The 23606-nt window shown below is 41.8% G+C and overlaps 1 protein-coding gene across 4 annotated transcripts in view; it reads right to left on the reverse strand.

Moving 5' to 3' along the window:
- Positions 1-23606, reverse strand: part of LOC146467086 (uncharacterized) — a 50624-nt gene that overhangs the window by 19571 nt on the left and 7447 nt on the right. For all 4 annotated transcript variants that reach the window (XM_085126347.1, XM_085126349.1, XM_085126348.1 and 1 more), the window contains exons 3-4: positions 3880-23247; positions 2450-3271 (exon numbers count right to left, since the gene is read on the reverse strand). In XM_085126347.1, coding sequence (XP_084982473.1) covers positions 2450-3271; positions 3880-23247 — 20190 coding nt within the window. The remainder of the gene's footprint in view (positions 1-2449; positions 3272-3879; positions 23248-23606) is intronic.

Below are 23606 nucleotides of genomic sequence, written 5' to 3' on the forward strand. Positions count from 1 at the left end.
TAAGATAAGAAACCTTTATTTCAATAGGGTAACTCCTTCAGTTTTTCTACAAGATAAAAACTGCTATCCGTAGAGGCCCTTTATAATAAACTAAATTGAGTGGAAATAATAATGATAATTAAGTACAAATAAATATAGCTATAAAATGTCATATAAAGTAAAAAACTAAAAATCTAAATGTAATTAAAAATTCTGATCGAAAATTACACAGCCATGATAAAAAAGGCTTTTTTCGTACATTCTAATTTTACTGGCGGGAGTCTAAGTTTATCACTGCTCCTTGTCCTTCTGAGAGAGTTGAAACAAGTTACTTTGACTGGTACTGTAACACGGTCACTGCTCTGATACAACCTCCAGCTCCTTTAATCAAAAGCATCGAAATAGCTTGGGTGTCCATTAATTCTTAAGAGTGAAGGGATTACAAAAGAGTTACTTAAATGAACTTCTAACATTCACCTGCTCTCAATTGTCCTCGCCAAAGTTGCGTCAAAGAAAGTAAGAACTACTGCAATAATTTTTGCTCAATGCTTATTTATCTATGTTACATTCAAGAGCTTTATACAAACGTGCCAAAAATTCGTCGTTACCTGATGTTTTTAATGTTAACCGATTGTTCATGCAGCTTTTCCGGGAAGCATAACAGTGCAAGAGGCCTTAAAGATCTCTTACAATGTTATGCTAACCGGTTAAACTGGTAATGCCACAATCATCCGGGAATTCCAGTTGGGAATATAGTTTCAGGAAAACCCTGCAATATTTCTAACTAAAAACCCTCCAAAAAGCTGTCTTTTCTAATATGAAGGAAACTCACTTAAAAAAATAAACTAAGAATTACTAAAAATATATTTGATGGTCTTCACAACAAAAACAGCTAAAAAAAAATAAGTGCGTTTTTTGGAAGAATTCAAAAACGGATTTGTGATCTCCGATCATTCGGATCATGGTGCATCAAAGGAACTGACGAATCTATGTCCAGAGTGGATTCGTCGGTTCCTCTGATGCACCGAATGATCTGAGATCACAAATCCATTTTTGGATTCTCCCAAAACAACGCACCTATAGTCTACAGTTACCTGTTATGGTGTAGATATACGAAAAGATAAGTAAAGGAAATAGCCCACACAAAAGCAAAGGTCATTGAACATATCTCATACAGGCCGATAGTCAACCTTCGTAATTAACTTCTACGATACAATTCAACACCTTTATTTAAAGGGGGAGGCGTAATAGCCTATTACAGTTTTCAAGCTTACAGCCCTCAGAATAAGAGTGCAGAAATAATACGAAATACAATATAAAATGCGACTCGGTTGTACTGTATACTCCAGTCATAAACAACACAACAGAAAAACGACACAGCTTGTGACAACTTTGCAGATATTTGCAACAGAAATTTTGAGAAAGATGTGGCATTTAGAATGAACAAATAAAACAAAAACTAGTCTCCTACAGAAATCGAACTTATAACCTTCCGTGCATTGGTAGGATACTCTAACTGCTGAGAGCTGAGGAGAGACTCGTGGGGAACTAAGTCACTAAGGCACGGTGCCTTTCAATACCGAGGTATTTTTGCGCGGTTTAAGACTAAGCGGGAAAGGCAGATCTTAGCAGGGGCTATTGTAATCCGAAAAGAAAACTGGGGCTATCCACGCATTTTTCAGAGGTAATTACCCAACACTAAACTGATGTTAAAAAGCTTCAAATTACATAACAATGTATAACATTTTTACCCAAATTAAAGCTTAATTATCTCTGAAAAATGGGTAGTTACGACAATTTTTTCTAGCTTTTAATAACCCTTATTAAGATGTGCTTTTCCCGCGTAGTTATAAACCGCGCAAAAATATCTTTATAGAAACCGTCCCGAAAAGCCCAGAACGTATTGCGCAATAGCATATGGGGCCACCAACTATTTTCGTATCTTTGTTGTTGTTGTTATTGACTCTTTGTAAGACAAAATACCATAACCCAGATTTGACCTTCTTTCTATATGTAGTGAAATTATCATTTGGCTGTGAGTTTGAAATTTCATTTCTTTACTATCTTTAATTATTCCACTGTTACGTCATATCACCAAGTTAGGCAAGAGAACGCGCAAAATATAAGACCGTAATACACTGTAGTGTCCCGGTTTAACCGGTTTACAACAGCGCGAATACGGACAGACACTTCACTGACTTTCTGTGTTGTTTACGTCATTCCCACGCGCTATAAACTGATGGACAGATAATGCCAGAAAAGAGAAGCCAAAAATAACAAACTTTTTTGTAGTGGAACAATAAATCTCTTATTAGATGGTTTTACATATAATATGGGTGGACATTTTGCTCATTGCTTTTATATTTCCTCGCCCCTTCGGGGCTCGAAAAAATACTACGCCACTCGCAAAATATACGCGCGTATTATATGTAAAACCATCGAATAAGATATATTTATTGAGCACTCCTACCTTCAGTTGTAGCTGGGATAGTAAGCTTTTTCTTCCCCTTTTCTGTAATTGGTCTCGTCGTCTTCAAATGGCTTTTGGGTCTTGACCGGCTCTTAGACCTAAACAGCTGTCGTATGTCCTCAAGTCCCGGTCGCTCGGGATTTGGCCCGCGGGATGGGTCATTCCCTTGTGAGATGTTCTGTGTCTGGAGTAGGGATTTCTGTCTTTGAGATGTAGATGGCTGTGTTGTATCTTCAGCCGTAGACACAGGCGGCAAATTCCCGGTTATGTCATCTAGACTGACCACTTCCGGGGGCAAATCGTCTCCATCTTCATTATTTAATTTATTTAACTTTCTTTCCAAGCCACCTGGTGTTTTTAAGCCAAGGTATGTGCTCTGGTTGTCGTTAAGAAGTGGCATGGAATCCTCTGATTTTTGAGTCTGCTTTGGAGCAGTGACACGTCTGCTGGGCTTACGCTTTTCTCCTCTAATCTCCGCGGTTACTTCCTTAACAGCGCTGTCCGCCACATTGTCAATAAGCTGCTGTAAAGCATTCCGCCATTTATGTTTCCTCCCTTTGGTAGAAACATTACCACTTACTGCGGATCCGTTGGTTTTCAATAGCGGCGCAATAACCGGGTGTTTAGCTTCAATTTCAGCAACAATCTTGTCAATGAACGACTGGTTGACGGTGGGATGTTTCGAAACTAAGTTATTCGCCAAAACAGCGTCATTTTTGTTGGAGTCGCTGAACACTTTATTAGGCTTTGACGTCTTTCTTTGTGCGTCTTCATGGTAATATGGATCTTTGTGATGGTTCCGAAGATTGTGACGCACATTATCTAAGACAGAAATTGAAACAAAAACAAATGTTAATTGATCTTCAGCTATTATATTCGCTGCCGAGGTTAATTTTATTTATATTGCGATACGATATACGACTAGATACAGTGCCGGTACTATAATATGAACTACCGTAAAATAAAATAAGAACATACTGGGGGAATGTGAAATAAATGTGATGCTATGTTATGTGGGGAAATGTTGTGGAACTGGCGACTGTTTTCCCAATTTTGTTTCACGAACAAAACAACAGACTACTTACAAAGAAGGGCATGAGCGGATATCTGAATTGAGTTTACAATAAACATGTCTTCGTCTTGACAAACAGCATGTTCATTCTATCTTACTGTACACCCTTAATTCACTTTTTTGAAAGACTCTGTAAAATTACCGTGACAGATGTTCAGCTGATCAAATCCCTTAAATTCGTCTCTTCTCAAACCTCGAATTTCACGTTCGATTTATCTCTTTCACCTTGCAAGCAATTAAAATTTTAGAGCTACAGAAAATAGATTTACCGTACACGTTCACCTGTTTCGGATACCTTGCTTTTCTTTGCCGTTAATTGTTTAACTATTATATCAGACAAAAGATGACGGGTACATACCAGTAATGTGGACTTGTGGCTTACGCTGTGCGTCCCCGATACTGCTATTCAGCGGACGTGTATTCCCAACAGAAGAACCCAGGCTTATCGGTTTCGATATTTTACTGGAACTTGTGGGGATGAACGACCTTTGACGCTGTCTTTCTGCCTCACGAGACGTCACTTCAGATTTCTTCTGAGAATTACTTTGCTGACGGTACATTTTCTTCATTTTCTTATAGATCTGCTTCATCTCCCTCAAGACCGATTCCTCCTCTTTTTTCTTTCTTCGCTGGTGCTTTTTCTCTATCCTTGATCGAGTTCTCTTTCGGTCAAACTTTCTTCCTTTCTTCCAATCTCCCGAAGCGAAAGTACGCTGACCTTTCTTTTTCCTGTAACTATTCTTTCCTTTAACCGATGCTTGCTTTGTCCCTCTCTTGTATAACTCCTGCACACGGCTGTAAATGGTTTTGATATAATCCATGAGGTTGCGACTTGCAGGTTCCCCAGATCCTTCAACTTTATCTGTTACGTATTGCTTCACAACTGTAATTGTCTTGTGACTAGGCTTCCCAAAAGAAATTGTAGGGCTAGGCTTCGAAATAGACATGGCAGGGGTAGACATTCGAGAAGACATAGGAGGCTTGGGTATACGTTCCTCATTCCGCCTTGAGTAATTAGTGACTGCGTTCTTCCCAGCAGTTGCATTACTTCTTTGAGAGTGTTGCTCGATTAGATCCTGCAAACGATTGTAAATTGTGTTGATTCTGTCAAATATTGCGTCTAAGTCAGGTTTTTTGTGGCGAGACTTTCTGTCCTCTCCACGGAGGGAAGTGATACTTTCATGGTGATAACCAGAGCTAGGATAGATGTCTTCGGATGTTTTCACAACAGCGATTTGTTCACTTTCCTTAATATCATTTGAACGAGTTGATTCTAGACTATGACCGCTTGGGACCAACTTGTGCCTATGTGTATAGTCATTTTTAATGGTGCTTTGCTCAGGGTGTGATTTCTCAAACTTTGTGTCCATTTGAGCAAATTCTGACAGCGTAGGTTCGGATTTAGACGTGGTAAAACGAGGTTCGGGCTCTTTAGTGTGTTTGATTGCAGTATTTTGGACTATATCTCCTTTACGGCCTGATAATTCATCGAAGGGGCGCTCATGTTGCTGTTCTTTTTGAAACTCATCTTCGTTTACATCTTTGCTCTCTCTTTGCTTATAAAATTCAAAATGCACCTTAGCTGTGGGAGCTATTTGCTCATGAAAATTCTTCATTTGATCTTTGTTCTCACTGCTCGAGCTAACCCATAGCTTTCCTTCTGGCAAGTCTGCGTCAGTTTGGTTTTCAAAGTTAATTTCATCTCCGTGTTTAAACTTCTTTTCCTTTCTCTCCTTCTGCGTTTCCAACAGGAAATCCGGCTTTGGGGTAGGAGACATCTGTTCGTGAAAATTTTTCATTTGATCTTTGTTCTCACTGCTCGAGCTAACCCATAGCTTTCCTTCTGGCAAGTCTGCGTCAATTTGGTTTTCAAAGTCAATTTCATCTGCGTGTTTCAACTTCTTTTTCTTCCTCTCCCTCCGCGTTTCCAACAGGATATCCGGCTTTGGTGTAGGAGACATCTGTTCGTGAAAATTTTTCATTTGATCTTTGTTCTCACTGCTCGAGCTAACCCATAGTTTTCCTTCTGGCAAGTCTCCGTCAATTTGGTTTTCAAAGTCAATTTCATCTCCGTGTTTAAACTTCTTTTTCTTCCTCTCCTTCCGAGTTTCCAACAGGAAATCCGGCTTTGGCGTAGGAGACATTTGCTCGTGAAAGCTTTTCATGTCGTCGACGTTTTTATTTCCCGAAACGCTTTGCTTGTCAAATTGAAATGTATCTTTCCTTTCACTTTCATGAGGGATTGCCATATCATCTTTGTTTTTGTTTCCAGAGTTAACCCAAACTGGTTCTTCTGGCTTCTTTCCTGTTTTGTTGGTTAGTTTCAGGTTCATAATTTCACCTAACTCCAGACTATCTTTGTCTGGTTCAGGCTGTCCATACTTATTTTCGAAACCTTCATCAACTCCAACTTTCTTGTGCTTTCCCGATTCCTTCGGATGCCCAGATGCACTACCCGCAGTATAAATAACACGTTCTTCTATAGCATGTTCGTCTGTTGGCCTCCAATGGTTCGAATGGTTCTTCTTTGAAAAGGTATGTTGCTCCCTCAGTCTTTTCTTTTTTGGTAGCGCCTTTCTCGTTGAGTTTACATGATGTGCCTTTTCATGTATTTTTCCATGGAATCTTTGAATGCTGTGTTCCTGTATGTTATGCTCATCTGTTGGAGGGTGCCAAGGGGGCCTGTCTGTATCTACAAGAACCACTCTCTTACTTGCGTTGGAATCTATAGCAGACCCTGCATCATTGTAACCTAATCTGCTCTTTCTTTCCTTTATTTTATTTGAAATCCTTTTTCTCTTTATTTTCCTCAATGGTGGCTTACGTTTGCTTTTCTGGACGTCCCCAGCTGCAGAACCCGAAGGCGATTTCTTCTTTGTGCGACCTGGCTTGTCCTTTGTAGCCTTAAGAGAGCGAATTTCTCCTTCAAGATATTTATTCTCTTCTGTGATGTTAAACAGTTTCTTTATCACGATGTCCATCTTTTCATCCGTTGGGTTAACAGTGTGTTTTTTTGTTGCATTGCCTTTAAGTATTAGTTTGTGTTGTTTGCTCTTCAAATGCGCATCTGTGGTGCGAAGAACAGTTTTATTAGATGAATAGTTACCGACGCTATGCTTCTGATCTTCCAAAGTGGCGTTTGCCGTCGATTTAATAACATTGCGAGCTGTAAGTTTGTTGTCTGGAATCACCACAAATTCTTCGTCTATTGTCTGAGTGATGTTCTTCAGTTCAGCGAAGTCTTTCTTGTAAGAATTCCGGTTTGTCTTGTTCGCTCGAACCTCTTTATAATGAACCACATTCACTGGTTGTTTATCGACAGAATAAAAACCAGAAAGAGTTGAATTGAAGTCAGACGGCTTTATCACTGGACTGGAATTGTTCTTAATAAAATAAACAACCTTGGGGTCAAACCTTGATTTCCTCGCTGGGACGATCTCACAAGCATAGCCGCTTGAGCACATCACTGTGTAGCAGTTATTAAGAAACATAAAAATTAAGTCACAACCAAGTTGTTGGCAGCAAAAGTCAACGCATTGCTTGGTAGAGTTTACTTTTCCACGCGACGTGAAATTTCCAGCGTGGTATCCCATTCTGAGGGTGACTTCCTTATACTCATCGGAGTGTGCACAAGTTTTATTTTTTGTCTTAGTGGATTTCATTTTAGTTTGTGTTTCATCTTCGATCGCCTCCAGCACCGCGTTAATTGGTGGCAATGTTGTTGCAGGCTTGGTGGTCGGTTTTGAATGATGGCGGTAAACATGAATGACTGTCGGGTTGAAATTTGGCAGCATCGAGGGCGTTGAACCACAGAGGTATTCGTCAAAACATTTAACAAGGAAACAGCGATTGAAAGCATAAAATGCTACATCGCAATCGTTGGCCTTGCAGCATAACTCGGTGCAGATAGACGATCCGTTAACCTTTCCAGCGTCAGTGAATTTTCCTGCGTGAAGACCTCCTCTGAGAGTCACGTTGTGTTCAGTTACAGAAGAAATACAGCCTGAATGGATTTTCTGTGGTGAAATGGGCGTTTCAGCCATTTGCAACAAACTGCTATCTCTATTTGGTGCGGGTCTTTTCATAGTTATTGTGTGACTTGGTATCGTAGACTCATGTGATGGACTAACAAATGACGAGAATAATAGGCTAGTTTTGTTATTAGCAACTTCTGGTGCTAACAGTTCCGGTTGCTGTGGTGACAGCTTGGGGGGAGGTGCCATGGGTTTCATAGTGGGGGAAGGTTTAATGTTCGGTTTCGCTGCAGTTTCTTTCACTTTATCTTCGCCCAAATTTCGTGTAACACGAGAAATCATCGGATTAAAGTTAGTGGCCAAAGCGGGTGTGCTATCGCACATGCGTGGATTAGAACTCGAGCACGTGACCAGGAAACAGTGGTGGAGTACCATAAAGGCTAGATCGCATATTGGACTTGAACAACAATGTTGAGAGCAACTCTTCATATCGTTCACTTTACCAACCTCATGGAACAGTCCTGAAGAGAGTCCTCCCCGCAAAGTTTGGTTGTACTCGACTTGGTCTGTTTTGCAGCTTGAATCTTCCTGAACAGGCGCTTGGGTTGGCAATAAAGGAACAGTGGATTTTGTGCTGAGGAGTTTATTGTGATGACGCAATGGGCTTTTTACGTGGTGCGGTTTGGGTTTTCTTGTGGCAAGTGGTCCCGAACTTGTTGCATGAGTCATCCTTTGTCTACGCGTTGGCTTTTCATTTCTTTTTAGACTCTCAGAATTTACAGATTCAGCATTATGTGACAAAGTTAATCTGCTTTTATCTCCATCATCATTAAAAAGACGCTCCACTTTAGAAGCAAAACTATTTTTACTGTTTGTGGTATTCTGCGACTTGTGAGTGCCTGTGTTTTTCTTTCTTGGCGCAGTTGGCTGATTCTGCTGATTTACTGCAGTTGTCGGTGTAGGCGTGGAGGATTTTCCGTCCAATTTAGGGGCTAATGTGTGTGCTTCAGTCGACGTATTCTTCATGCCAGTTGCTTCTGGCCTAACAAGGGCCTTCTTAGGCTTCATGAGGCGGAACAGCTGCTCTAAGTCGCTATGTGACAATTTCCTATTCCTTTTCTTATCCAATTTACTTTTGAAGCGTTGTATTTTAGCGGCTTTAGATGATGCAGTTCTCGTGTGCTTTAGGTCAGTTACTTTTATGTTGCCATGATGTTTCTTTATTGGCTTTCTTGCTTTCTTTTTCTTTAGCTCTGGTGCTACCGTCACGTGCTTGATCTTGTGGTGCGTTGCTTGGTTACCAGGCTTATTTTTACCTTTTTTGCTTTTCATTTTGTAATGTCTTTTGTTATTATGGTGTGATTGCGTCGCATTGTTCTTGCGATCTAACAATTTCTTGGTTTTTATACTATGTCTACTACTGTTATCAAAAGATTTTACTAGCGCGGGGAGGGTCGAAGACGGTGTAATATGATCAGCTTTAACTACGCTTTGAGGATGTTCAACTGTTTCTTGCTCGTCCATAAATGACATAAGTTGCGAAACGTTGGTCCGTCGCACATGCGCAACACGTGGCCTGAACATACTATTTCTCGCTTGAACTGTCTGACATCCTTTTTTGGTATAGCACGTGACAAGGTAGCACCGCTCCTTAAGCATGAAAGCCACATCACACCTGTCAGAGTCACAGCACTTGCGGATGCACTCGCCCATGTTTTCAACCCTCCCCTGGTCCCGGAAATAACCCGATCGGATACCGTTGCGTAGCGTAACATTGTAAGAGATCGGGCTGTCGAGACAAGAGAAGGGTTGATTGATTGAGTGTCGAGGGAGGTCTTCTAAAGTCCTTGTTAGCCCAGATGAAAATCCTGACAATACTCCCCCCTTTGTTGTTGATTTGTTATGTTCAGTATGAGCTGATGAGTTTGTGTTTAGACTGAACATTGGCGACGGCATTAAGCTCGATTTGTGGATGGATGATGCCAATATTGATGGTGTAGCATAGTGGTGGTGGTGTGAAAACGAGGCACCGACGGTTTGATTTCTAATTTGTTGAAGTTTAAGAATCTTGCTTTGATTTAGAGAAAGTACAGCAGAACTCCAGACTCCTAACTTCAAGATGCTACTGTTCAGCATCACTTGTCTATTTGCTGTCGCTGGAGAGGGACTTAACAAGTCCGCGAGCTGCTCCGAGTCAAATCTGCCAATTACATCAGCGACGGTAGATTTATTCTCTGTTTGCGAGGTGTTACTCTCATCTCCTTCTCCCATAGCTGGAAGCGCCGCATCGAGTAGGGAGATCGTCTTTGTTGATTTATGGGTAAACAAACGCGTGGAATTCACACTAGAAATCTTGTTAACATAAACAATTTTTGATCTGTATTTTGAGGTCTTAGCAGGTACACTCTCACAGAGCTGTTTGTTGTGACATCTGACAGTAAAACAGTTTTCCAACAGCATCAGCGCAAGGTCGCAATGATTTTCTCCACAACACAAGTCGATACACTGTTGTATATTCACGACTTTTCCATTGTCCTTGAAATGACCCGCGTTTAACCCACCACGGAGCGTCACGTTATGTTTTTGTTCGCTGCTCGTACAATTATGACGCGATTCTAATGGAAGTGTAAACACTTTGGAAAACAGCCACTGCGATGGCGAAGGTTTTATCTCCAATGAGTTTGGCAGGCTTACCGTCCTGGTAGTAACAATCGATGGTAAATAACTGTCCGTAGCTTGAAGAAAACTCAATTTTTTTCCTGTTATTGAAGTATTAAGGCGTGTCCTCTCCGCGCTTGACCCAGAAGGCGAAGGTTTCGCACTGTTTTCCAAAATATTAGTAAAATTATCTTGATCTCGTCGCACACGAGAAATGAAAGCAATTCTAGGTGTGAATGTCAAGTTTTTTGCTGGAACAGGATCGCACAAATGCTCGTTATAACACGCGATTGTATAACATCTTGTTAACAACATAAACGCCAAACTACAGAATTGCCAACGGCAACAGTGCTCAATACATTTTCGCATATTTTGCACGGTCCCTTGGTCTTTAAAAACCCCCGTGTTGATTCCTCCTCGCATGGTTGCATTGTAATAAACAACTGTACTTTGGCATATTTCATCTTCTGAAAAAGCTCCACTAGTTTCTAATTCTTTCCCAAGGAAGGTGACATTTCTGGTCCTTTTAGCCCATTCTAAGCTCGATAGGGGCGAATTTCCTATCAGTGAAGATGGCGTAATTGTCTTATCAAGTAGATGACGCGTGCTTTCTGGACGTGTTGACATACCTATTGTTTGAATCAATCCAACTAATTCCTGTTTGTTTTCTTTGACTGGCTCAATCGTAGATTTGATTAACGCCCCAGGAACAGGTACAGCGGGTGGTACAGTTGGTGACCTTAAATTCATGCGAGGACCAATGAAATGCCTAGTTAATGTCAAGTGTTTGTTATCTGTTATCGTCTCCTGTATAAAACTCAATTGGCTGAATAGAGCCAAAGTCCTACTTGAGAGGTGTCCAACAGTTGTCGCTAAACTCTCAAAATCGCTTTCAATTTTGAATTTTGGCGATGACGGTTGAACCAACCTGGCCAGAAGATCTCGTACGACAGCAGTCTCATCTCTAGAGACATGCACCAGCTCAGTGAAGTAGTCGGCGTTTCGCGCAGGAATACTTTCACAAAGGCGGGAACTAAAGCACGTGACTAGAAAGCATCTCTTCATTATCATAAAGGCCACGTCACATTTGATTACACTGCAACAATGATCAGCACACTGCTCAATGTTTGAGACTAAACCGGCATCCAGGAATGAGCCAGCGTTCACTCCTCCGCGTAAAGTTACCTCTTTTTCCAAGTTACCATGACGACAGTTGTCATGGAGACGAGCCATGCTGGTTTTGCTTTCCGTTATGAGTTCAGTTGATGCAGAAAATAAGGGAGTACTACCTTGAGTTTTCGCAATTGTGTCGATATGAGTGACAGATATAATAGGCGAACTTAAATTTCTTCCAACATAGGCCAGCTGTGGTTGAAAGATTAAACTACGTGCTGGAATACTCTTACATGAAGTTTTATTGTAACAAATCACTGAAAAACAGCGGTTCAAAAGCATAAAGGCGACACTGCAGTTGGCCCTGCCGCAACAAAGTTCAATGCATCTTTCCATACTTTTAACAGTTCCTTCATCTTTGAAATGTCCACTATTGATTCCCCCACGAAGAGTTACATTTTGCCGAGTAATGGAAGCCTTACAAAGGAACTTGTCTTTGACATTTTCAGGTTTTGGTGTCTTTTTAGTTGCACTGTTGTCTCCTGGATCTCTAGGAAAGAGGCCCATTGTAAACATCCCGGATCTTGTACTTGGAAACAATTTGTTCTGTTTGAAGCTGGAGTCGAAAGGCCTTGTTACTGTCTGGCTTTTTCCTTCGGTTGGGAGTGGCACCTTTTTCTGCATGTATATAACTCTGGGTCTGAATGTGAGAGTCTTGGCAGGAACGCTATCACAAAGTGTTCTGCTCTTACAAGTGACCAGAAAACATCGATTCAAAAGCAAAAATGCCGCATCACATGTTTTGGAGAGACAACATTGACTGATACATTCAGCATCATTACTCACTGTTCCAAAATCTCTTAAAACACCAGCGTGTACCCCGCCTCTCAATGTTGAATTAACGTGTACTGGAGAATGTTTGCATAAAGCCGCCTTGTGTATTCCAGTGATGTTTAAAGATAGTTCACGCAAGGGTTGCATCGCTAGTGACATGTCCAATCCTTTTGATGCAATCAATTTGGACGAAAATTTGGTTGCCGTTACAAATGCAGACGTTAGCGTTGTGACGGATGGCTTGACCGTTTCTCCAGGAATGATGGTTATTCGAAGAGGAGTGTTCAGAACACTTAGGAAAAGAGAACTTGACTCAAAGCTTCTTTCAGTAGCGGAACTAAGATTATGGAAAACAGATGATGGTGCTCTGACACCATCATCATGAGGATTTCTGTTCTTTTGAGTGAGGATGTCTTTGATGCTTTTAAGCAGCTGTGCAAAATATCCAAACATACCACTTTTCTCGCCGTTAGCAGCCATTTCTGCTGAGCTTGTTTGCAGTTCTTTTGCTGTATATTGGCGACTTAATTTAATGGTTTGACTACTATCTCTTGTAACTGGTGCACTTTCTTTCCACATCGAGTGCGAATCGAAATGTTTGACGGATGCCATCGATGGGACCCGGGTTCTGGACAACGGAGGTGTCGAAATCTTGCTGTGTATTGTACTCGAAAGCTTAACTACATCTGACGGGGTTGGGTTATTTACACGCATGGTTTCAGGACGTGGAAGAGGTGATGGATGTCCATCAAGGCCCGCATATGGTAACAAAGCTTGAAACTGTATGTTGTGAGACGTTCTGGATGGCGACGCTCGCAGACCATCGTTACGGATGGAGAGGCTTTGATGTCTTCGGGACCTGCCAAGTGTAGTTGTTGTTGTAGGGCTCAAGTATTTAGGTGTGAGCTGTGGCATGCGTTGATTGTCAGCGCTGGCCAACAACGTAAATGAATCTGTAGTCTGGAGGTTCCCTGTTGTTGCTGCTTTGCCAGATTTCACTTTATCATTCAAAACTGCCCTTCTTGCACCCACAGATACTTTGGCGAGCGAAGAATCAGTAGAGGCGCTTGAAATCCTTTTCGAATTGCCAATCGAGGGTAGGCGTGGTGACATCTCGTGAAGAGGTCTGATTTGCTCTAGTAACGCTCCTGATATCGGTGTTGAGTCTGAAATAGTATCATGTGATAAATACTGAGGCATACGTTTTAATGGCTGAAGTTCTTTGATTTCTTCTAAGAAACCACCAGCGAAAGGCTTAAATTCGGGTATTTCCACACGCTTGTGTTTCTCGCTAGCCATGGATAGATGACCCACTACAATTTCTTTACTAGTAAGGTCCTTTTTAGTGACTGACGGTGGATAAGCCGTTGACGCTGTAGTGTAATGCAGAGTGCTCTTCGGCGTCCTAAAGATGCTTGTTCCAGACGAACTTATTGCGTCAACATTCGTGGATGTTTCCTTGCGCAAAAGGATTCGTCTGATATCACTGAGAAGTTCGTTTACTTTCATGTAATTGGCTGTTGATCTCGATACATTCGATATAAGCTTTTGGATGGAATGATTAAGCGTCTGTATGAGAGGTATTTTAGGAAAGTTGTCACTCAGTTCTTTCATAATCCTGTTCACGTGAAGATTTTCCTCGGTATTAAGAGAATCATTTTGTTTGCGTGAAATGTTCTGTTTCCCTGAGTCTACGAGTTTTCTACTTGTTGCAATTTCTTGTGTCGTCATTTCCATATTTGACAGAGAGCCTTGAAGGGACTGAAGAAGATCCTCTGCTTTCCTTAAGGAAGACGATGTTTGGTTCTGTTTCCACTGAAGCAAGGAGAGTTCCTGTTCAATAGAGTTCAACTTACTATCTTTGTGAGTTCCATTTGAAGACACTGGAAACTGCAGCAATGACTCAAAATTCAGAATCGCATTGCTTTTCGTAAATGACACTGAGGATTCCGTCTTTCTCTGTGAACAAGGAGGTGACACTGGCGTTACCTGACTGCTCAAAAGTGAGGGACTCGCCATCAGCGAAGGCGTGCTTTTTTCATTTGATCTTGTGTAATATCGGGGAGGACTGTTCATAATTTTGCTAAATGTGAGCATCTCTAACATATACGAAACCGAATTCGTATTTTTCGATGACGGAAGCTGCTTTTGAATACTTTTTGTCTTCGTTGGTTGAGTAATAATTCGTGTTGGAGTAACTATAATGTTATTGGCATCATTAAAAGAGGATGGTGATGCACGCAAACTAAAAAGCGAATGAGCTGTTCTCGTTGGCAATGCATTGCTGGAGGATGTTAGGAAATGCGTTGGTAATGGTAATGGTTCACTTGGAAATCCAGCCAAAGGTGAAGTGGATGTAGTTTTCAATCCTTGAACTGTAGATACTGCTAGTAAGACTCTCGTGGTCCTCGACATGGTAAGTGTGTAGTGTGCCACCAGTACCTCGGGGGTGGCATTTCCAGAAAATGAAATTTTATGGACACTTTCGTCTAGGGTGGAAGTTATGATATTTATACTCTTCCCAGAAGTTATACTAAAGGTGGGAAAGAACATACGGTCCACTGAATCACTCTCGCTCATGCCTCCAGAGCTGTTTGCTAAAGGCCAAGTTGAGGGGGATCCATTGTATAAGACCTTGGCTACCGCTACATTCTTGCTACCTGGATTGTCTCTAACCTTGCTTAGTTGCACAGTTGTATTTTCGCCAGAAGAATAATGAAGAGATGTACTTAACAAGCTTCTAAGGGGAGGCGCAGAGCTTGGGTTTAGTGCTTTTCTTGTGAGAGAATTATAATTTTTTAAGTATGAACCAACTGTTATGTTTAGTGCAGTCCAGGTGGATTCGTCAAAAACTGATGATTTCAGTGGAATGTCTCCCCTTTTATTCTCCTTAAAGGGATCGCCTCCTTGTACTTTTATGTGAGTTGTTTTCTCCAGAGTTAACACAGACTCTGTTAATACAAGGTTCTTTGAAATTGCATGGCTGCTTTCTTTATTTGACAAATTCGCAGACGATAATTTCTTCATATCCTCAGTTTGAAGATAAGGCATTGCTGTTGGGCGTAGAAGAGGAGTTGACGTAATTTTTGATATGGCAGAGTGAGATACTGTCATATTTGATGCTTTTAAGCTCGACGAAGGTTTTACTTTGATAGGCGTATTAAGAGGTAATGGTACGTTTCCGTCCGAGTACTTATTGGCCAAATTATATGCTCTTGTCATAGAATTCAAACTGAGAGGCGAATGGGTTGAAGAAGCACCATCTGATTCTATTTGGATTGTGTTGGTGGTTTGATGCTCACGCCTTTCTTTTTCCACTACAGTACTGTAACCAGAAGTTGGAGGGCTGACTGAAATTCTCGGCGACGAACCATTTAATGACTCTGCAAAGCTAATCATAGACTTGACCAGTAATGAGTTCATTGGAGCTGTAGCTGCCGTCTCCGCTATGTCACTGAGCTGACGAGGGATGATTGATGAAGTTTTGGAATCAATCACTACCATTGCGAGGTTTGAGTGAGTTGTAGGTGTTTTGTTTTTGAGTCCGTCTTCTACGTTAGTGATCTCAGATGGATTCCAAGTCTTGAGAGTTCTATTGGATGTGTTTAAATGTGACGTTGCAAGTGAGGACGAAACATTTGATAAACCCTGTGTCTGGATGATGAATGTTGAACCATTTATATTGCTAAGCGATTTTGACTCCCTTTCCATAGTAGGGATTAGATATGATGGTTCCAAGGTTTTCTTAGGAGTTACACTTCCAAGTACTGGTGTAGGTTGCTTCAGAGGGGGGAAGACATTAGAGGATTCCAATACAGGGTTCGAGGTTGTTACAACATAACTAGTACCAGCGTTTGATGTCATTTCTTGACTAGTACGAAGGACACTTGATGATTTCAGTTTATGTGACGCTTCTTTATTATTCGTATTGCTTAATGACGGATTAAGCCCAGGCCGAACAGGGAAGATGTAAGATGATTCCGACAATGTATTTGTTTTATCTTTAACAATCACGCCGTGGACAGATGGTGAAATTTCATGCTGAATAGAGAAAGTGTTTGTTGATTCCAGCGTAGGAGTTGTGCTTGATGAAGCATTTACAATACCAGATGAAGTTAAATGGAGGTTCAGCGAGACTAAGTGAAGAGATTTCTGCGATACCTCAGTGTGGGTTCTAGTAATGTTTCCATTATTTCCTTTGCCCTTAGCGCGTTCCAACTGAGATCTGCGAATTGCTGCTCCATCCTCATCAGATGTAACATTGAGGTTATCATTATTTTGATACTTGTCGAGTAGCTCCTTTGGAATCATCTTCAGGAAATATTCGACTTCAACCTTGTTCCTCGCTAAATAAACTACAGTAGGTTTATAGAACTCTGACTTCGCTGCAACAGTTTGGCAATCAAGTTCATTAGAGCATGACACCAGATGACATCTGGATCCCAACATGAAGACTGCGTTACATACAGTCGTTTCGCAACATAACACAACGCATTCATCAATGCCGGTTACTATACCGACTGACTTGAAATCACCAGCGTGCTTTCCAAGCTTAAACCGGACGTCACGCAGTACGGGGCTGCGAATGCACGACCCTTGTTTGACGACTACATCTGTCATCGGCAAATGTTTCTCATCTTTGGGTTTGTTGTTCCCTGTTCTATTAGCGTTTATCTTTGATGTTTCAGTGTGACTGATGAGCTGTTTTATTAGTTCTGTTTCGTCCTTACTGCGCGCCACATAGGCAACCTTCATGCTTTCCCTCACTTCCCTACCTTTAGCAGGAATAGCCTCACAGCCTCTCTTGTTAAAACACGCTACAATATAACAGGTCTCATTTACCAAGAATGCCACGTTACATTCCGGTGTTTTGCAGCACATTTCCACGCACTCCTCCACGCCTTCAACTTTTCCCTCATTCTTTACATCTCCAGCCTCAAGCCCACCACGCAATGTCGAGTTGTTAAAAACGAAGGTGTGAGTGCAGGCATAAGATCGTTTTCTGTTCCGATTTTTCCTTTCCTTCAGTAAGCTGTAATCACTCATGAAGGAATAGTCCTCAGATGAGAAGATGGATGAGCTATTTTTATTTTTATCACCCCCGAAACTCGCCATCGAAAACATAGACGAGCCCACTTGATTTCTGAAAGTGTCCCAAGGCTTAACATAACTGAGAGATTGCCTCGTCACCTCACTTTTTCTGCTGGAAGAAAAAGGCTTGCTTGAGATACGTTTGCCAGGTAATAACTGCAACATTGGTGTCACAGAGATTGCGTGCCATACGTTTTTTCCCATATTTGCTGTATCCACTTGACTTCTTACAGTAGTAGAGGAAATTCGGCTAGCCCCGCTGCTTAAGCTACTAATCACATTTGACATGGATGACGCTTTAGAAGAAACTGTCCTAGACAGTGAGAAACTTGTAATAAGGCCTCCATGCTGCGATGACACGCGTGATGGTATATCGTGCTTCTTGACGTTCAAATTGTAGACGATATTTTTACTGTTTGTATTAAAATTCGTTCGTGTGGGGTGGATGTAATGAGACCCAGTATAGTCAAGTGCCATGACATGTGAGTTACTTTCGCTGGTACTGTTCTTCACATTCAAAATCGTGGATTGGTTTTGACCTTTGATAGCATTTCGGACATCTCTCATGAATGTTGAGTGACTGACATGCTCTTTGGATTCGGTGAGCAACCGTATTTGTGCCTTCTTAAAAGGCGAGAGGAGATGGCCCAGATTTTTACGGACGCCTACAAATTTGTTTATCATAAAAGCTTTCTTTGAACCCGTAAACTTGCAGCCTCTCGTCTTGAAACAAATTAGATTATAGCAGTACTGATCAATAAACATTGCAGCTCCGCACCCGTGATAATCACAGCAAGCCTCGGTGCATTTTTTCATGTCTTTGATGTCGGGCAATCGAAGGAATTTTCCACTCTTCCATCCTCCAGTTATATTCACGTTCGTCTGTTCATCGGTGATATCACAGTGCCCTCCTAAGATGCTCTTTGTAAACTGGGTCATTGAATCAGAGCCTATATCACCAGAAGTGGGGCTTATGCTTCTATTTTGAGCTCGAGCTACAAATGCGATAGCCGTCGTAAAGTCCACCTGCTTTGCTTTCATTGTTTTGCAATCTCTCTTATTGGCACATGCAACTGAGTAACAATTCTCGCCAATCATGAAAGCTGCATTGCAGGAGCTGCTGCAACATTCCTTTATACAAGCGCTCACGTTCTTTACTTCACTACGCAATGTGAAGTTCCCGGCTTTTAAACCTCTCTGAAATGTATATCCACGTTGGATACCACCTGATTGAATACAACTTATATGACCTGTAGCCGGGAAAGGGACGTTTTCAAAAAAGCTGTTGTTCTTTAACGCCATAAACGTTTTTAATTTCGTCGTTCTTGCATTTAATGGAAGACAGCCGCTCTTGTCTTCAGCGCACTTAACGGAATAACAATTGTTTTCAACCATGAAAGCAACATCACAGTTTTGTGAATTACAGCATTTATCGACACAAGACGAAAATTCATTTACAATTCCGTGGTCTGTAAAGTTGCCCGCATTTATTCCTCCCTTAAGGGTAACGCCTTTGAGAACACCACTCACAAGAGGGCATGTCTGTTGTGCTTTGATCTTAGCTATCCCCTTTGGTTCTGGCTGGGAATGTTTCTTGGAAAGAGTCTTGCGAAAGTATACTATCGATGTGTTAACTTTCTGTGACTTTGATGGGATTGCGTGACAGGCTTTGTCGCTGACACAATCAATTGTAAAACAGTTATTGAGTATCATAAACGCTGCATCGCAAACCTTTTTGGAGCAGCAAATGTTGGAGCAGGCTTGAATACTGTCCACCGTGCCGTAATCTGTGTAGTTGCCGGCGCTCATTCCAGCAAGAAATGTCATATTCTTTAGAACTGTTATGTTCTTTGCGCAGTTTTTAATCGTGAAGTTGCTGTCGTATACCAGTGAAGAAGCGGTTGGATGACTAGTGGTACTGTACGGCAACCGAAGCATTCTGTCTTTCAGGTACACCACACGGGTATTGATCACAGTTGTATCAACAGGCAGGACTTCACAGGTTTTCTGACTGTAACACTGTATGGAGTAACACGTGTTTCCAACCATAAACGCTACGTGACAAGAAAGAAGATCATAACATAGTTCCACACACGTTTCCATAGTTTCAACTTTGCCGCGTTCAGTAAAAACACCAGCTTCTAGTCCACCGCGAAACGTAACATAGGTGAATTCTTTACTACGCTCAGCATGACTGGAAAGTGTCTTGTTTCGCACGGGTTCATGATGGAAAGAATGCCTGGTCTCAACAACACTTAAATGACTATTCAGTTTACTGGCAGTGAAAAATGGAATCACTCTGGAATTAGCTGAAGGCAACACAGTCCGTAACGTACTGAGTTGGACAAACCCAGTTTCAATTTTCCGGGTGGTGGCTGCCGATAATCTTCCATGGCTTTGCAGTGTCATCATTTCTCTTGACAGATGAGATGAAGTGGGCGAGATTAAGTGTGGTCTTGTTGCCGTGGTTTTGCTTACTTCTAAGAAAGCCGAGACTTTTGTAGATGTTGCGCTAATGGCCTGAAAATGCGTGCTCACGTTTCCATTCCTTGAAACTATTGTCGTAAAAGAGTTCCCCTTTACGTAATTTCGTTTAGTTTGAATCATAGCCTCTAGTTTAGTAAATCTCTTTAGCAAAAGTTCTATGAGCTTGTTGTGTTTATTGTCAACCCTAGTTAACTTCTCTGGTCGCTCTATTTTAGACCTTTCAATGACAGTGCTGTTCGGGTCTCTCCTCTTTAACTGCAATGCTGCGAGAACTGATGATATTCTCTTCAGCTTTGACGAAATGCCTTCAAGTTTCAAATCGACGTGTTTGGATATTTCACTCGAGCCATCACCTCTGTCCATTGTTTCATTGAAAGGTAACGACAAGTTAGCTGAAGTCCTGAGATGATTATTTGTTTCACGCAACACAAGTCTCTGTAGATGACCTAACATGCTTTCAAGTCGAGCAACGGAATGCACCAACCCTGTTTCATTCTTCAAAAGCTCTCCAATGTGTCGAAGGGCAAGATGAAAGACAGGGCTGGAGACAATTCCACTTGCAAGAGCGCGAACGACCTTTTGTTTTTCCTTTACTTTACCCAGAGTTTCCTCAAGAGTCCTTTGAAGAGGTTTTGAAGTTATATCCACAGAATCAGTTATGAATGTACCAGCAGTCGAATGCTGGAATGCATCAAGACCACCACGGACGGAGGAAGCGCTTGTGATTTCTTTCTTGAAAGCTAGTGACTTTACCGGGGTTCCGTACGATGCATTTACGGACACATTAACTGCGTCAGAGGAATGCAATGAGTCTGAAGGATCCAAAGTTACTGCGCTAAGGCTAACAGCTATACTCTGTGTCTTTGCAATACTGAGTTGTCTCCCGGATGGAGCGCTTGTGTTTCCTGACCCAGTGGATGAAATTGGTATTAACTCTGTTTGCCAGATACGAGATACTGAAGTACCTTGCTTTGAGGATTCTGTTAAATTGTTCTTAACTTTCTGTGATGCTGCCATAGAATCTGGAACATTCGCTGACGGCGTTAAATCGACTCTGTGTTGTTGTGCAAGTTCGACTAGAGTAGCATTTCCTGCTAGTTTAATAATGAAGTCTTTGCTTTCTATACTATTAAGTGGTTTCGACGTTAAGATGACGCTGCTTACGGATAATTGTAGTTGTTTAGACACTGTCAATATTACAGGAGTCCTAGTACCATGGCCATGCGAGATATACAGAGATGAGGTTTTTCGAGGTTGGTATGACTTTGTAATCATTATGGTCTGGTTAACCAGTAGATTGGGCGTTGGTTCTGTTTTCCATTTTCGGGAAGATAACAGTGAATCAGCTGTTGTATGATGTGAAGTACTCGTTGAGGCAGGTTCTACTCTCGTGGCTTTTAAAGCTAAAGATAAATATTGATGAGTGGAAGTTGGTTCCAAACTCGAGCTGTTTCGATTTAAAGGTGTCAAAGAAAGTATTGTTGCCCTTTCTACCATGGAAGTTGCACTAACCTGGGGTGAGGATGACGTCGGAAAGGAACTTAAAACTGGCAGCCGTGGTGTATCAGTTGTGGGTGTTTTAAGTAATTCGTTCTGTTTAAACGTAGGCGCTTGCTTTGTAGCAGGCGAGGGCTCTTCTTTATCAATTGATCTTACGGTGTCTTTCACGTTCATCACAAGAAACGATCTTTTACTTTCATGAACTGAAATGTTTATCTTTGATGCCGTAAAAGGAAAGTCAAAGCTCTGGATTGGTATATTACTATGTGTTGGTGTTGGGTTGGGCAGAGATTTGGCACCAACCAGTTGGACATTATTGTACTCCTGCTCAGCGTCAGGTTTGTTTGTGTGGACAAATGGATTCGTTGAATGTGGCACGCTTGTAGAAACGCCTGATAAACTGACTAGCTCGACAATCCTTGATGTTACCATGGGAATTTCATCTCGCTCCTGTTGTATCTTGGAAGGCATATAGGAAGGTTTCAAGGTGGCATGCACTGAACCAGAGAGATCAACAGCGACAGTTGAAAAATGGGTTTGGGTGGGTGAGAAATTTATTAGACTAGCAAGCTTTTCTAGTCTAGGTGTCATGGTGGGGCTTTCCTGGAATCTCACTTGTTTGTCAGAAGGACTACTCAGCTGAGATTTCTGTTCGGAGAATGGATGCACCACATCAGAGTTTGTGACGTGAATAAGTCGTTGTACGCCTTTAAGAGAGACAAAGCTCAGGGTAGTAAGCCCGTCTAGATTTGTTGTCTTTACAACGCCCCCATCCAATTCCACTTGTGTTCTAAATGGATCACTTAACAGTGTATTCTGGCCAGAAGAAGTAGCGGCTGTTAAATGCATGAAAATTGGGCTTTCGGTATCATGGTAGAAAGTTGAAAAATGTATCTCTTTTAGGGAGATGTCCGAGACGCTATGAAGCCCTTGAGGTCTTGGTGTCAAGGAAGGGATCTGATCTCCTTCTATTTGAATGCTTGATGGGCTATTCGACTGTGCATTCTGTTTAGTAAACGGTATGATGGTCGAGTTGGTGTAATTCATCACAGGGGTGACGCTAGCATCCACAAAGGAAAGCGATGATTGTTTATCACTGGAGGTAATGTCAGACGAGCTTGCAATTTCGCCAACTGCTGATGTGATCGAATATAATTCTTCTCGTTCCTCCTGCATCTGCTCGTTCGCACTCAGTTCAGAGGAGGTTACGATGGTTGGATGTCCCACTCTTAGATACGCTGTAGTGGCAAACGCACTGGAAGAAGACATCACCTTTGATGAGACGTCCCTCGAACTAGCGAGTGTGTCTTGACTTGATGTGACAACTGAGACACTACTTTCCTCTTTTATCAAGGAAGGCCTGCCAGACTCTACATTCTCACTACGGTTATCAGTATGGCCAAAGGAGGCGGATGAATGTGTCTTTTTGGGAAGGGCATCTGACAAGCTAAAGAACCCCTCTAACTTTGGCGTGATGACAGGGATCTGATCTCGTTGCCATTGTCTTTTGCTCTGCTGTGCATTTTGTTCAGAGGAGGCAGAAACGGTTGCAGGCTTCATAGCAGTGCTGTATACAGCATCCAATGAAGTTGGAAAATCTGTCACGCTTCTAGCAATGTCTGATATTTTAGGAAGTCCGTCTAGTCTTGGTGTAACGGTGGGTATCTGACCAGGTTCCATAATCGGTTCAGGATTTATGTTGTCGGTATCTTTAGCGTTCAAATGCACCGTTGGTGACGATGCTTCTATGGTAACAGAAGACGTCCTCCACTGATAAGCATTCTTGGCTTGAGAAGGCACATCCTCGCTAGTTTCAAGTATCACGTTTGTGAGCCCACGGTCACTAAGCTTTTCGATCGTCGAGATGCCCATCGGAGGAGTTTCACTTAAAGTTTCGGTTGTTTGCATGTCAGTATACCTAACCAAGCCGCTGTTAGTCAAATCGCTTGTGGCTTTCACCGGTATGCCACTGTTCGGGGTATCTCTTGTTGACAACGACAGGCTTGAAGCAAAGTCCTCCAAAACAGATGCTGTGGCCTCTGATATTCGTTTCTCTTCGCTCTCCACTACTGCAAGCAACAGTAACAACAACAACGACTTTATACACTTAAACACACATTTACAGGACACACTTCAAATCCCGCAGGTGGCTTTTAAGCTATTCGAGGTGGGCTCAATTCAAGGAAGAAAACGATCTTGCAACAAAAGAATGAAAAACAAAAAAACAAAACAAAAAAAAACAGACAGATAATTCTAGAAGCTATCTAGCGTTTGATTGTCCTGATCTTGTTGTGTAGTGTAGACGATAACGGCGCGGTAAAAACCCGAACGAAAACAAATACCGTTACCTAAACTTAGACCTCAAAGCTCTTGATTCAATCTGGGAGACTCTACTGACTTCGAGAAGCAATTTGTGGTGTGGCTTATA

Source organism: Pavona decussata, unplaced genomic scaffold, assembly GCF_977016875.1.
Source record: "Pavona decussata unplaced genomic scaffold, jaPavDecu1.1 SCAFFOLD_138, whole genome shotgun sequence".
Lineage (NCBI taxonomy): Eukaryota > Metazoa > Cnidaria > Anthozoa > Scleractinia > Agariciidae > Pavona > Pavona decussata.